The sequence below is a fragment of the Schistocerca cancellata genome, chromosome 5, assembly GCF_023864275.1.
Source record: "Schistocerca cancellata isolate TAMUIC-IGC-003103 chromosome 5, iqSchCanc2.1, whole genome shotgun sequence".
Lineage (NCBI taxonomy): Eukaryota > Metazoa > Arthropoda > Insecta > Orthoptera > Acrididae > Schistocerca > Schistocerca cancellata.
In genome coordinates, this window is record NC_064630.1 from 746,804,251 (window position 1) to 746,821,387 (window position 17,137).

Below are 17,137 nucleotides of genomic sequence, written 5' to 3' on the forward strand. Positions count from 1 at the left end.
GTCGTTTCGTTGACACTGTAGGCTTGCCACGGGAAACAAGGAGAGGATGATGTTTGGCGGCCGGTGTCCTCTACTACACACATCAAAAAAGTTTTGCATCATACCAGTTCCCAGAACTCCTGAAGATAGACGTTGACTGTGGATATTGTATCACAGACGCAGTCCCTTTGACTGTTCAGAGACGTCACTAAACCCGCCCAAAGATGTAAACAACCATGCATGAGCAGCGCTATTAGACGGAGGGGGTGCGACAGCCGATCGGTTCCAGTCATTCTCCCAGGATAGATGTACACGGCTCGTGTTGCCTGTAGTTCAGCCATACCGCGGTTCGATCGCCTCCGTATTGATATTTTCTGCCAGGAAGGGCTCTCAACAAGGGAAGTGATGAGGCGTCTCCGAGTGAACCAAAGCGATATCGTTCGGACATGGAGGATATACAGAGATACAGGAACTTTCGATTACATGCCTCGCTCAGGCTGCCCAAGGGCTGCTACTGCAGTAGATGAACGCAACCTACGGATTATGGCTCGGAGGAACTCTGCCAGCAACGCTTCCATGTTGAATAATGCTTTTCGTGCAGCCACAGGACGTCGTGTTACGACTCAAACTGTACACAATAGTCTGCGCAACTTCACTCTCGACGTCCATGGCGTGGCCGGCGGTTAAAGGCGCTTCAGTCTGGAACCGCGTGACCGCTACGGTCGCAGGTTCGAATCCTGCCTCGGGCATGGATGTGTGTGATGTCCTTAGGTTAGTTAGGTTTAATTAGTTCTAAGTTCTAGGCGACTGATGACCTCCGGAGTTAAGTCGCATAGTGCTCAGAGCCATTTGAACCATCGTCCATGGCGAGGTCCACCTTTGCAACCACGACACCATACAGCGCCGTTTAGATGGGCCCAACAACATGCCGAATGGACCGCTCATGTTTGACATCACGTTCTCTTCACAGATGTGTGTCGGATATGCCTTCAACCAGACTATCATTGGAGACATGTTTGGAGACAAGCCGGTTAGGCTGAACGCCTTAGACATACTTATCACTGATTATCACTCTAGACACGTATTTTGGAGCGCTCTGCTACACACAACTTTTGTTGGAAACATCAGAAATTAAGTGTGATGTCACGCAATCTAGTAATGTTATGGTGGTTTGACTCGAGGTTTGTTTATAGCTATATGGTATTTATTTTACAAACATATCTTTGGCTAGAATTCTCTGTGATGACGTTGACATCGCATCACTATTTCTGTCAGTGTTTCTAACACTACGTCACTCATGCTAATAACTGAGTGGTGCATTAGAATGGTAAGTAAATCGAGACCATGCTGCATTGTCACCAGTTGAGATCACGTGTCATCAGCGCGATGTGGTGAGTCACTACACTGTGGCACAACGTCGAGAGCATTGATTCAGAACATGTGTAATTGGGTAAAATGTGTAAAATTGTGCAAAACACGAAAGTGGTTGACACATTTGGGAAGAATGAGAGTACCTGTATATCTGCCTTGCTGTGACCTCTGATAGTGCCTCGAATGATTTAATTATCATTTATTGTTAACAAATAAGCAAGATGAATTGACTTAACGTATTTTGTTATTAGTAAATGGAGGCAGACTACAACCTCTCACTATGGTGCCGAGCTTCAGAGTCTCACAGTTCTAAAAGGTGAAGATAGGGACATATGCTTCAATAGCAATGGTAACTCATTCAGGCAGGCACTGCATTGTGATTGGCTGACAACATCACGACCTCGATGTGACACGACTGGACACGATGCTCGTGTAATTGGGTACAGTGTGTGAAATTGAGGGAAATGGGTGAAAAATAAATAAAATTTGGGAGGGGTGAGAGTACTTACATATCTGCCTGTGTGGAGGCCTCTGTTAGTGCCTCTAACAACGTACGTACTATTTCTCCCATTGCCGCCCAGTACCTAGTTCCAGAGTGTCCCAGTTATAAAAGACGGAGTTGAGAAGGTGTGCTTCAATAGCAATGACAACTAATTCGAGCACATACTGCATTCTATTTGTCTGAGAACAGCACAACGTTGACGCGACGTCAGGAGACTTGGGGCGGACCTCGCTCCATTGGATAACATACGAAAAATTGTGGAAAATCTGGAAATAAATTCAAAAATAAGTGAAAAATACATAAAATTGAAGAAAATACGAATAATACGAAAAATTATCTAAAATTGTGTCGGCCTGGGTGAGATCTGTGCTAGTGCTTCGAATGACGTCTTATTAAACTGGTATTAGCATATGGAACTCAGCTGACGTTGCTTAACTTTGCTTAACGTTGCTTTGTTATAGACACAAATGGCCAGAGTGTGACCCACTTCCTATGCTGCTCAGCTGCAGAGTGATACCACCCACTCAAGTGTCCCAGTTATAAAAGATGAAGGTGTGGAGGTGGTGCTTGATGCCTATTGGTCTAACAAGGAGGGAAGTGGAAGGGCAGCGGGGGAGAAGGGTAGGGGCTGGTGATTCTCTGGGTTTCCCTATGGTTTCCCATGGGACAGTGAGTTGGGGGATCAAGTAATTCAAGTATGTAACTTGACACCAGATGTGTAACATGACACCAGGTGCTATAAAATCGTTATATGGAAGAGAATACCGACACCTATTCTATGCACCAGGACCACCAAAATGATTATATTCAACTATGTTCCTGGGTGCATTTTGTGCTCCAACCTATCACCATAAGAAAGTACATCGAACACTGTTAAAGATGGATGTTTTGTGGTCAAGGTGGTATGGTGTTCGGAGCATAGTGCTGCAAGGGCGTATTGCTTTCCCGACCTTTGAACCCAGTACATTCACTGGTCATAGTTACTGTGACACTGTACTTCTTCCCCATATCCGTCATTTGAAAGCTGGATTCGGCGTTTTCTTGTGGCTGACAGTGTGCCTGCCAGTTCCCCCAAACTGAATCTCTTTGAGCACGAGTGGGGTGCATGGAGGAGAGGTATTGCAGCAAGTGCACGTACACCAATGACCATCAAGCAGTTGCAAAGACGCTAATGGTGGAATGAAACACCTCTTTACCAACCTCTAGGAAAGCATGGGAGCAAGTTACAGGCCATGCATTGCCATCCATGGTGACCACATGTCCCGCGTTTTGTAATATCCTAGCGACTATAATAAATCGCAGTGACTTGAGTATAACTGTTATTGTTGTGTTCCTCAGTTCAATGACTGCTTCAATCCTGCTCTCCATGCTACTCTACCCTGTACAAGCCTCCTCATCTCCAAGTAACAACTGCAGCCCACATGCCTCTGAGTCTGCTGAGTGTACTCACCCCTTGGTATCCCTCTGCAATTTTTATTCTCCATGCTTCCCTCCAATCCTAGATTGGTGAGCATTTGATGCCTCAGAACGTGGCTGTGGTAATAGCAGCCGGCCAGTGTGTCCGAGCGGTTCTAGGCGCTTCAGTCTCGAACCGCGTGACCGCTACGGTCGCAGGTTCGAATCCTGCCTCAGGCATGGATGTGTGTGATGTCCTTAGGTTAGTTAGATTCAAGTAATTCCAAGTTCTAGGGGACTGATGACCTCAGATGTTAAGTCCCATAGTGCTCAGAGCCATTTGAACTATTTCGGCTGAAGTGGCCGAGCGGTTCTAGGTGCTACAGTCTGGAACCGCGCGACTGCTACGGTCGCAGGTTCGAGTCCTGCCTCGGGCATGGGTGTGTGTGATGTCCTTAGGTTAGGTAAGTTTAAGTAGTTCTAAGTTCTAGGGGACTGATGACCATAGCAGTTGAATCCCATGGTGCTCAGAGCCATTTGAACCAATTTAACCAACTATTTTGAGCTAACAGCACAACAGGGCCTTCAGCTCCTCAACTGGGTTCGTAACTATAACAGCCGTCCTCTATACGACTGGAAAACCGTGCCCTAGTCAGATGAGTCCAATTGGTAAGAGCTGATGGTATGGTTCAAGTATGACACGAGAGCCGGTGACACCATGGACTCAAGATGTCAACAAGGCACTGTGCAAGTTGGTGGTGTCTCGATAATAGCGTGGGCTGTGTTTACATGGAATGGACCGGGTCCTCTGGTCAATCTGAACCGATCAGTGACTCGAAATCGTTATGTTCGGCTACTTGGAGACCGTTTCCAGCCATTCGTGCACTTCATGTTCCAAACAAAGATGAAAATTTTATAGATGACAATGCTCCATTTCACCATGTCACAATTGTTGGTGATTTGCTTGCTTGGAGAAAATTCTAGATGATTAGAGCAAATGGTTTGGCCACCCAGATAGCCTAACATGGATCCATTCGAATATTTATGACACATAATCGAGAGGGCAGTTTGTGCACAAAATTCTGCACTAACAAGACTTTCACAATTATGGACGGCTACAGAGGCAGCACGACTCAGTATTTCTGCAGGGGACTTCCAGTGACTTGTGGAGTCCATGCCAGATCCAGCTAAAGGTCTGTACCAGGCATAAGGAGGTTCAATGTTAGGATGAATTTTGTCACCTCAGTGTTGTACAAACCCTATTTCTGCTATTGACTTAAATACTGCCATGTCAGCATATACTGGCTACGTGAAAAGCATTTTGGAGCGTCCAGTATTAACTGGTGCGACTTGTGTTTGTCCGCAGATATGAGGTGCACCGACTGGTGGCCACAGAGGAGCAGCTGCCTGCAGTGGCGCGCCTCAGGCACGACGCCAGGCTGGACTTCTGGTCACGGGCGCTGGTGGCTGGCCAGCCAGTAGATGTGATGGTGCCACCGAGCCTGATCCACAGCTTTCACCGGTACCTCGATCGACACGGCGTTCTGTATCACTTACTTGTCACAGACGCTGAGGAGTGAGTATGCTGCCAGAGAATCTTGTGGTGCCTTTTACCGGCGGGTTCAGGGATTTTCACCACGTCTGAGATGACTGGGTGTTGTTGTGTCGTCTTCATCATCATCATTCATCCCCATAGTGGTCGGAGGTAGGCAATGGCAAGCCAGCTCAATTAGGACCATCCCTAGTACGGCGGTGAGGATCTCTGGCATCTTTCCCCTACATTCTGTTAAGAACCACATACAGGGTGTTACAAAAAAGTACGGCCAAACTTCCAGGAAACATTCAACACACAAATAAAGAAAATATGTTACGTGGACAAGTGTCCGGAAACGCTTGCTTTCTATGTTAGAGCTCATTTTATTACTTCTCTTCAAATCACATTAATCATGGAATGGAAACACACAGCAACAGAACGTACCAGCGTGCCTTCAAACACTTTGTTACAGGAAATGTTCAAAATGTCCTCCGTTAGCGAGGACACATGCATCCACCCTCCGTCGCATGGAATCCCTGATGCGCTGATGCAGCCCTGGAGAATGGCGTATTGAATCACAGCCGTCCACAATACGAGGACGAAGAGTCTCTACATTTGGTACTGGGGTTACGTAGACAAAAGCTTTCAAATGCCCCCATAAATGAAAGTCAAGAGGGATGAGGTCAGGAGAGCGTGGAGGACATGGAATTGGTCCGCCTCTACCAATCCATCGGTCACCGAATCTGTTGTTGAGAAGCGTACGAAACACTTCGACTGAAATGTGCAGGAGCTCCATCGTGCATGAACCACATGTTGTGTCGTACTTGTAAAGGCACATGTTCTAGCAGCACAGGTAGAGTATCCCGTATGAAATCATGGCGGTGAATCGAGGAAGTACAGTACATACTGATGAAACTAAAATGAGCTCTAACATGGAAATTAAGCGTTTCCGGACACATGTCCACATAACATCTTTTCTTTATTTGTGTGTGAGGAATGTTTCCTGGACGTACCTTTTTGTAACACCCTGTATATAAAGAGTGGTCCATTGATAGTGACCGGGCGAAATAACTTACGAAATAAGCATCAAACGAAAAAACTACAAAGAACGAAACTCGTCTAGCTGCAAGGGGGAAACCAGATGGTGCTATGGGTGGCCCGCTAGATAGCGCTGCCATAGGTGAAACGGATATCATATGCGTTTCTTTTTAAAATAGGAACCCCCATTTATATTACATATTCGTGTAGCACATAAAGATGTATTAATGTTTTAGTTGGACCACTTTTTTCGCTTTGTGATAGGTGGCGCTGTAATAGTCACAAACGTATAAATACGTGGTATCACGTAACATTCCGCCAGTGCGGACGGTATTTGCGTCGTGATACATCACCCGTGTTAAAATAGACCGTTTACCAATTGCTGAAAAGGTCGATATCGTGTTGATGTATGGCTATTGTGATCAAAATGCCCAAAGGGCGTGTTCTCCGTATCATCGATAGTTACGTTATTTAAGGGAAGAGGAAATTTTCAGCCACATGTGAAACGACAACCACGACCTCAAACAAATGATGATGCCTAAATAGATGTTTTAGCTGCTGTCGCGGCTAGTCCGCACATCTGTAGAAGACAAATTGCACGAGAATCGGGAATCTCAAAAACATCGTTGTTGAGAATGCTACATCAACATGGATTGAACCCGTACCATATTTCTGTGCACCAAGAATTGCGTGGCGACGACTCTGAACGTCGTGAACAGTTCTGCCACTGTGCACAAGAGAAATTACGGGACGATAACAGATTTTTTGCACGCGTTCCATTTAGCGAAGAAGCGTAATTCTACAATAGCGGTAACGTAAACCGGCATAATGTGCACTATTGGGCAACGGAAAATCCACGATGGCAGCAACAAGTGGAACATCAGCGACCTTGGCGTGTAAATGTATGGTGGGGCATTATGGGAGGAAAAAATAATTAGCCTCCATTTTATCGATGGCAATGTAAATGGTGCGATGTATGCTGACTTCCTACGTAATGTTCTACCGATGTTACTACAAGATGTTTCACTGCATGACAGAATGGCTATGTACTTCCAACATGATGGATGTCCGGCACATAGCTCGCGTGCGGTTGAAGCGGTATTGAATAGCATATTTCATGAGAGGTGGATTGGTCGTCGAAGCACTCACGTTCACCGGATCTGACGTCACCGGATTTCTTTCTGTGGGGACAGTTGAAGGATATTTGCTATCGTGTGATCCACCCACAACGCCTGCCAACATGCGTCAGCGCATTCTCAATGCATGTGCGAACATAACGGAAGGCGAACTACTCGCTATTGAGAGGAATGTTGTTGCATGTTTTGCTAAATGCATTGAGGTTGACGGACGTCATTTTGAGCATTTATTGCATTAATGTGGTATTCACAGGTAATCACGCTGTAACAGCATGCGTTCTCAGAAATGATAAGTTCACAAAGGTATATGTATCACATTGGAACATATGAAATAAAATGCTCAAACGTACCTACGTTCTGTATTTTAATTTAAAAAACCTACCTGTTATCAACTGTTCGTCTAAAATTGTGAGCCACATGTTTGTGACTATTGCAGCGCCATCTATCACAAAGCGAAAAAAGTGGTTCAAGTAAAACATCCATATTTCTTTACGTACTACTCGAATATGTAATAAAAATAGGGAGTCCTGTTTTAAAAAAACGTAATTGATATTTATTTGTCCTATGGCAGCCCCATCTAGCGGGCCACCCATAGCGCCATCTGGTTTCCCCATTCAAGCTAGACAAGTTTCGTTCTTTGTAGTTTATTCGTTTGACGCTTATTTCGTGAGGTATTTGGCCCAGTCACGATCAATGGACTTCCCCGTATATACAGTGTGAATAACCTAAGGCTTCCATCGCAAATAGAGAGCGTTTATAAATGAATATCGGGGTTTTAAGGGTTAATAATATTTATTATATTAAACTGAGTTATAAATGAGATGTCAAATGAAAGAGCAACTCAGACCGTTTTACCAAGGACCTTATAAATGTTCAACGTGAGCACAATTTGTCACACGAAATGTAGTGTGAGGAGGGCTATGCGATAGGCGTTCAGTGAATTCGAAAGTAAAGTTCTGTGTAATGACTTGGCAGAAAATCCTAAGAAATTTTGGTCTTATGTCAAAGCGGTAGGTGGATCAAAACACAATGTCCAGAGACTCTGTGACCAAAATAGTACTGAAACAGAGAATGACAGACTAAAGGCCGAAATACTAAATGTCTTTTTCAAAAAGCTGTTTCACAGAGGAAGACTGCACTGTAGTTCCTTCTCTAGATTGTCGCACAGATGACAAAATGGTATATATCGAAACAGACGACAGAGGGATACAGAAACAATTAAAATCGCTCAAAAGAGGAAAGGCCGCTGGACCTGATGGGATACCAGTTCGATGTTACACAGAGTACACGAAGGAACTTGCATCCCTTCTTGCAGCGGTGTACCGTAGGTCTCTAGAAGAGCGTAGCGTTCCAAAGAATTGGAAAAGGGCACAGGTCATCCCCGTTTTCAAGAAGGGACGTCGAACAGACGTGCAGAACTATAGACCTATATCTCTAACGTCGATCAGTTGTAGAATTTTGGAACACGTATTATGTACGAGCATAATGACTTTTCTGGAGACTAGAAATCTACTCTGTAGGAATCAGCATGGGTTTCGAAAAAGACGACCGTCGTGTGAAACCCAGCTCGCGCTGTTCGTCCACGAGACTCAGAGGGCCATAGACACGGGTTCACAGGTATACGCCGTGTTTCTTGACTTCCGCAAGGCGTTCGATACAGTTCCCCACAGTCGTTTAATGAACAAAGTAAGCGCATATGGACTATCAGACCAATTGTGTGATTGGATTGAAGAGTTCCTAGATAACAGAACGCAACATGTCATTCTCAATGGAGAGAAGTCTTCCCAAGTGAGAGTGATTTCAGGTGTGCCGCAGGGGAGTGTCATAGGACCGTTGCTATTCACAATATACATAAATGACATCGGAAGTTCACTGAGGCTTTTTGCAGATGATGCTGTGATGTATCGAGAGGTTGTAACAATGGAAAATTGTACTGAAATGCAGGAGGATCTGCAGGGAATTGACGCGTGGTGCAGGGAATGGCAATTCAATCTCAATGTAGATAAGTGTAATGTGCTTCGAACACATAGAAAGATAGATCCCTTATCTTTTAGCTACAAAATAGCAGGTCAGCAACTGGAAGCAGTTAATTCCATAAATTATCTGGGAGTACGCATTAGGAGTGATTTAAAATGGAATGATCATATAAAGTTGATCGTCGGTAAAGCAGATGCCAGACTGAGACTCATTGGAAGAATCCTAAGGAAATGCAATCCGAAAACAAAGGAAGTAGGTAGTACGCTTGTTCGCCCACTGCTTGAATACTGCTCAGCAGTGTGGGATCCGTACCAGATAGGGTTGATAGAAGAGATAGAGAAGATCCAACGGAGAGCAGCGCGCTTCGTTACAGGATCATTTAGTAATCGCGAAAGCGTTACGGAGATGATAAACTCCAGTGGAAGTCTCTGCACGAGAGACGCTCAGTAGCTGGGTACGGGCTTTTGTTAAAGTTTCGAGAACATACCTTCACCGAAGATCAAGCAGTATACAGGGTGAGTCACCTAACGTTACCGCTGGATATATTTCGTAAACCACATCAAATACTGGCGAACCGATTCCACAGACCGAACGTGAGGAGAGGGGCTAGTGTAATTGTTTAATACAAACGATACAAAAATGCACGGAAGTATGTTTTTTAACACAAACCTACGTTTTTTTAAATGGAACCACGTTAGTTTTGTTAGCACATCTGAACATATAAACAAATACGTAATCAGTGCCGTTTGTTGCATTGTAAAATGTTAATTACATCCGGAGATATTGTAACCTAAAGTTGACGCTTGAATCCTCCGACGTTCAATTGCTTGTTGTAAGCCAAGGTCGGCGAGCAGCATCTGCAGGGACATGTTTACGATGACGACCGTGTTTACGAGTGTGGCTGTAGTGCACTATTGAGGTTTGGTCTAGCTGTCGGAACTGTGACCATGGTGTATTCGAACTCTGAAAAGGCGGAGATGATATTCATCTATGGCGAGTGTCGACGAAATGCAGCTGAAGCCTGTAGGGTGTATGCAGAACGGTACCCGGACAGAGAGCATCCAACGTTCCGCACATTGCAAAACATCTACCGCCAACTATATGCAACGGGTATGGTCGTAGCACGAAAAATGGCTCTGAGCACTATGGGACTCAACATCTTAGGTCATAAGTCCCCTAGAACTTAGAACTACTTAAACCTAACTAACCTAAGGACACCACACACACCCATGCCCGAGGCAGGATTCGAACCTGCGACCGCAGCAGTCCCGCGGTTCCGGACTGCAGCGCCAGAACCGCTAGACCACCGCGGCCGGCTGGTCGTAGCACGCAAACGGGTCCGTAACAGGGCCGTCACAGGAGAAGTGGGTGGAGTTGGTGGGTTAGCTGCTGTTGCCATGAACCCACATATGAGTACATGGGAGATTGCGAGAGCCGGTTGACTGAGTCAAAGCAGTGTCATGCGCATACTGCATCGTCATCGCTTTCACCCGTTTCATGTGTCGCTACATCAGCAATTACATGGTGATGACTTTAATCATCGACTGCAATTCTGTCAGTGGGCATTAACAGAGAATGCGTTGCAGTTCTAGCTGTTTACAGATGAAGCGGGTTCCACAAACCACGGGGCAGTGAATCTACGGAACATGCATTACTGGTCCGTGGACAATCCTCGCTGGCTCAAACAGGTAGAGCGACAGCGACCGTGGACTGTAAATGTATGGTGCGGAATCATTGGCAACCACCTCATTGGTCCTCACTTCATTGCAGGGGCCCAAACAGCTGCAACATACATCGCGTTTCTACAGAACGATCTGCCAACGTTGCTCGAAAATGACCCACTGGAAAAGCGTCGACGTATGTGGTATCAGAATGATGGTGCACCTGCACATTCCGCAATTAACACTAGGCCGACCCTTGACAGGATGTTCGACGAGCGTTTCATAGGACGCATAAATTGGCCAACCCATTCTCCTGATCTTACACCTCTGGACTTCTTTCTGTGGGGTACGTTAAAGAAGAATGTGTACCGTGATGTGCCTACAACCCCAGAGGATATGAAACCCCGTATTGTGGCAGCCTGCGGCGACATTACACCAGATGTACTGCGACGTGTACGACATTCATTACGCCAGAGATTGCAATTGTGTGCAGCAAATGGTGGCCACCACATTGAACATCTATTGCCCTGACATGTCGGGACACACTCTATTCCACTCCGTAATTGAAAACGGAAACCACGTGTGTACGTGTAATTCACACCTCATGTAAATGTACATGTGCGTCAGTGAAAAAGACCAATAAAAAGGTGTTAGCATGTGGACGTAATGTGCTGTTCCAGTCTCGTCTGTACCTAAGGTCCATCACCGTTCCCTTTGGATCCCTACGTAATTCGGTGCTCTCCGATACACACGATCGAACAGCGGAGGAGTGGTACTCAAGCGTCAACTTTAGGTTACAATATCGCCGGACATAATTAACATTTTACTATGCAACAAACGGCACTGATTACGTATTTGTTTATATGTTCAGATGTGCTAACAAAACTAACGGGGTTCCATTTAAAAAAACGTAGGTTTGTGTTGAAATGTTAGGTGACTCACCCAGTATATATGGTTCTTATATTAGCTTAATTTCTTGATGGATCTGGTTTTTAGTATTGCACAGAGTCACTAGCGGGGAGTGAGGACGAGATAGAGACTTCGGCAAGGAGCGAGGATAAAAGGGCCCAGGTGTTTGCGGCAGTCATGAACACAGCTGGTAGTGGGGGAGTAGGTTGACAGATAGGAACCGGTTACAGCGGCTCGTTTACTTTCACTGCCAACTGAAGAATGAAAGGAAGAACAGGAGGTCGCTGGCTCGTCTGGTGGATAGTGGTCTGGAGAAGAAGAACTACAGTACGGAATGGAGGCTTCACCGTCAACTTGACTGCACAATGACAGTGAGGTGCTAATGGCTTCATTGAGAGCTGAAAAGTTTTGAGTTGTGGAATAGCGTGAACAGATGGATTCTTGCTGTCCATGGGTTTAGACTGTAGAGAGTAGTCTGATCAGTACTGGCTACTACGGATGATAGCTTCTGGATATTCTCCCTAGGACAGAAAATTATTGTAAACAAACATTGGACCTATATCACAGTACCTCCAAGTGGTACGAACTGGCTATGCTGGAAATTTCTCACATGGAGGAACGGTGTATCAGTTCATTTTAATGTAGTCCCTTGTGTGTAAGATAAGCTGTAGGGAAAATGTTCATTTCCTAGTCCAGAGAGCCAACACGACTGGTAATCTCATCGCTTAGCACATGAGGTTGCGAGTGTAAAGATCAACACCTGTGGTGTCCTGAGGTATGGCACAACCGTGTTTTGACAGTGAAGCCTCCATTCCGTTCTGTAGTTCTTCTTCTCCAGACCACTGCCACTATCATCCAGACAAGCCAGCGACCTCCTGTTCTTCCTTTCATTCTTCAGTTGGCAGTGAAAGTAAACGAGCCGCTGTAACCGGTTCCTATCTGTCAACCTACTCCCCCACTACCAGCTGTGTTCATGACTGCCGCAAATACTTGGGCCCTTTCCCCCACGCTCATTGCCCAAGTCTCCATCTCGTCTGCACTCCCCGCTTGTGACTCTGTACAATACTAAAAGCCATATCCATCACGAAAAACTAAGCTAATACAAGAACTATCACAACAAATTTTAAAATCTCCACAGTTACTTTACGTAATTGTACATTCTAATGTACTCCAATAAGTTTTATAAAGGAAAGAAACGTCTCCTTGCTCCGTTGCAGAAGTGTTTTAGACACATTCAGGAAAATTAAGGCACACATCCTTGTTTAATGCCACCATTCTCTGTAAGTTTCTAGTTTCTTTTGTTATGTATATTGGTCGTCCATTACACACATATGTTAATGCTTAGTACAATGGTTAGTGTGTTATTGTTCGATGATTAGTACTATACCATTCTCCTCTACTCATGTTACCTTATAGGATCAACGAAGCATTGTTAGTTGCATGCTCGACATATCACTTTAGTTATTCCTCCCCCCCCCCCCCCAAGCAATTAAAAGTAAAAATTGATAAAATAAGAAGACTGTCGCGAGTGATTCATGTCACCGATGTGTAGTTACTGCTCTTTGCACTTTTGGCAGATTATTCTTTCCTTCCTACTGGGTCTGTGTTTATTTGACGACTCGAAAGTTTTTTTTTTTAATTTTGTTTATGGCAGGTATACTTGTCTCTTATTCTTTTGCCACAATGATTTTTCTTCTCAAATGATTTTCGCATTGTATTCTCCAACTGTCAACAATATCTCACTCAAATTACCAACACAAACTACGCATTAAAATTTGAACTACCCATACGAATCACAGTCGAAGTTAAGCAGTAGTACTGGCGATGTTTTCTTATAAAATTAGAGTAGTATGTACCTTCTCGTTCAGTGTGCTCGTGTGTTTATTCATGTTCTCCGTTTCATTCATGTTAACCTTGTGTGCGCTATTTTCCCAACTGTGATCACTCTGTGCTAGCATGATCTCCTTTCTCTAGTTCATTTCCAATCTGCTGAATTATCCTGTTCTTTTGCGGTCTCTCTCATCAATATTGTGTAGTTCCTGTAAGTTACCTTTCTTAAGCGAAACAAGCTGAGGTACCGCGCGGGATTAGCCGAGCGGTCTCAGGTGCTGCAGTCACGGACTGTGCGGCTGATCCCGGCGGAGGTTCGAGTCCTCCCTCGGGCATGGGTGTGTGCTTTTGTCCTTAGGATAGTTTAGATTAAGTAGTGTGTAAGCTTAGTGACTGATGATCTTAGCAGTTAAGTCCGATAAGATTTCACACACAATTGAACATTTGAACAAGCTGAGGTGATTTTCCTCTTTGTTTTCGTTTATATCACTCACTAATAGTTATAGAAATCTGGAGGGTGCATCTGCTATGATATTTGTTTCCTCTGGTACACAGGTGACTCAGAAATAATATTCCTGTAAGTAAAATACCCATAATATTAAGTTTGTAATCTGTATACATTCTAGTCTTGCATCTGAACAGCACCAGAATTTCTCGAATGCCCGTAGTACTTCCAGTGCCTCCAGTTTAGTTACAGAGTAATTCTTCTCTGCCTTAGTCAGGACACGACTGCCAAGGGTTATGATTTTGTGCTCACACTTTCCATTTTCCTCGAATTCTTGAAAAATCATTACGCTGAGGCCTGTCTTTGCGCAGTCAGTGGCCACGCAAAAACGTTTCGCTAAATTTGGGTGTGACAGTATCAGTGCCGCCAACACACGCAAACCTCTCTCAGTTGTTGCGTCCCTCACCCGAGGTGTTTTCTTGCCCATACGTTACCACGGTCATGCTGTTGGCAGTGTGTCTGGCTCCATGAGATGCTTATAAAAATGAAGGAGACCTAAGGGTCCTCCCAGTCCTTACCTGGTTCTTGGTGCCTAGAATTGCATGATGGCCTCGATTTTATCCAGGCTGAACATTCTCTTCCGGAGTAAAGTCAAGCCCCGGCAAGTCGGTCAGCAATGTTAGAGCAGAGAGGGCTGTGAAGAAGACGTCAGCCAATAGTACGCTTAGACACCTGTCTCTAGGACGACACCGAGACAGTAGCGGCCGCTAAGCGAAGAGAACATAAGCGCCGCGCCGCCTGGCCGCGTCCCATTTGAGTTCTAGCCATTCTACGAGCTCTTCAGCAGCGTCTTAGGAAGTGTATAATTTCACGTGTATTAGGCATTGCCTACACTGATGAGATTTGTTACTTTGTCTGTCACCCATTGCTTGCGATACATCAATGTAAATTCTCAGAGTATTCATTTATCTTACTGTAAAAAGAAATTCATTAATTTGATTTGATTGAATAGTTATCTATCCATCCTAGAAAGTAGGTTTCCTAGGCACTCCATATTCGACGACGCCACACATTCTGCCATAATCATGTGATCTACGAATCCTACCTAGTTTGTCCTAAAATAGAATATGTAAACGCCACTTGTTTTCAGTCTTTCCCTCCCACTTCTCCTTCATGAAGATGTAGAACTGTTAAGTTTGCCGAATCTTATAAACACAACAAAGAACTGAAGTTTTAATTTTTGTGTAAGTGCGACAGATTCTGGGACATATTCATTTTGTCCTGGACCCTTAAATATCTGTTTGTGTGTGTGTGTGTGTGTGTGTGTGTGTGTGTGTGTGTGTGTGTGTGTGTGTGTGTCTGTGTGTGTGCGTGTCTGTGTTTGTGTGAGTGTCTGTGTGTGGATACGGTTATTTTCAACACAACTGGGGCAGAGGTAACAAGTTGCTGACAATCAACTATATCTCTTTGATGTTGATTTTCTTTTATTACAGTTGAATCAATATCATCCTTTGTGTCATTGAGAATATATATTTGAGTTACTTCACAACTCAGCAGTTATAGCGTACATATTTTTGCCCCCCCCCCCCCCCCCCCCCCCCCCGATGAACCATAAACCTTGCCGTTCGCGGGTAGGCTTGTGTGCCTCAGCGACACAGATAGCCGTACCGTAGGTGCAACCACAACGGAGGGGTATCTGTTGAGAGGCCTGACAAACGTGTGGTTCCTGAAGAGGGGCAGCAGCCTTTTCAGTAGTTGCAGCGACAACAGCCTGGTTGATTGACTGATATGGCCTTGTAACACTAGCCAAAACGCCCTTGCTGTGCTGGTACTGCGAACGGCTGCAAGCAAGGGGAAACTACAGCCGTAATTTTTCCCGAGGGCATGCAGGTTTACTGTATGGTTAAATGATGATGGCGTCCTCCTGGGTAAAATATCCCGGAGGTAAAATAGTCCCCCATTCGGATCTCCGGGCGGGGACTACTCAGGAGGACGTCATCGTCAGGAGAAAGAAAACTGGCATTCTACGGATCGGAGCGTGGAATGTCAGATCCCTTAATCGGGCAGGTAGGTTAGAAAATTTAAAAAGGCAAATGGAATGGTTAAAGTTAGATATAGTGGGAATTAGTGAAGTTCGGTGGCAGGAGGAACAAGACTTTTGGTCAGGCGAATACAGGGTTATAAATACAAAATCAAATAGGCGTAATGCAGGAGTAGGATTAATAATGGATAAAAAAATAGGAGTGCGGGTGAACTACAACTAACAGCATAGTGAACGTATTATTGTGGCCAAGATAGACACGAAGCTACGCCTACCACAGTAGTACAAGTTTATATGCCAACTAGCGCTCCAGATGATGAAGAAATTGATGAAATGTATGATGAGATAAAAGAAATTATTCGGGTAGTGAAGGGAGACGAAATTTTAATAGTCATGGGTGACTGGAATTCGAGAGTATGAAAAGGGAGAGAAAGAAACATAGTAGGTAAATATGGATTGGGGGTAAGAAATGGAAGAGGAAGCCGTCTGGTAGAATTTTGCACAGAGCACAACTTAATCATAGCTAACACTTGGTTCAAGAATCATAAAAGTAGGTTGTATACATGGAAGAATACTGAAGATACTAGAAGGTATGAGATTATGTAACGGTAAGAGAGATTAAGGATTCAGGTTTTAAATTGTAAGGCATTTCCAGGGACTCTGACCACAATCTATTAGTTATGAACTGTAGATTAAAACTGAAGAAACTGCAATAAGGTGGCAATTTAAGGAGATGGGACCTGGATAAACTGACTAAACCAGAGGTTGTACAGAGTTACATGGAGAGCATAAGGGAACAATTGACAGGAATGGGGGAAACAAATACAGTAGAAGAAGAAAGGGAAGCTCTGAGGTATGAAGTAGTGAAGGCATCATAGGATAAAGTAGGTTTAAAAACGAGGGCTAGTAGAAATCCTTGGGTAACAGAAGAAATACTGAATTTAATTGATGAAAGGAGAAAATATAAAAATGCAGTAAATGAAGCAGGCAAATAGGAATACAAACGTCTCAAAAATGAGATCGACAGTAAGTGCAAAATGGCTAAGCAGGGATGGCAAGAGGATAAATGTAAGGATGTAGAGGCTTATCTCACTAGGAGTAAGATAGATACTGCCTACAGGAAAATTAAAGAGACCTTTGGAGAAACGAGAAGCCACTTGTATGAATATCAAGAGCTCAGATGGAAACCCAGTTCTAAGCAAAGAAGGGAAAGCACAAAGGTGGAAGGAGTATATAGAGGGTCTATACAAGGGCGATGTACTTGAGGACAATATTATGGAAATGGAATAGGATGTAGATGAAGATGAAATGGGTGATAT

General features: G+C 44.4%; 1 protein-coding gene across 1 annotated transcript in view; it reads left to right on the top strand.

The window, feature by feature from the left end:
• Window positions 1-17,137, top strand: part of LOC126188786 (carboxypeptidase B-like) — a 180,101-nt gene that overhangs the window by 41,459 nt on the left and 121,505 nt on the right. The window contains exon 2 of the mRNA XM_049930399.1: window positions 4,614-4,823. Coding sequence (XP_049786356.1) covers window positions 4,614-4,823 — 210 coding nt within the window. The remainder of the gene's footprint in view (window positions 1-4,613; window positions 4,824-17,137) is intronic.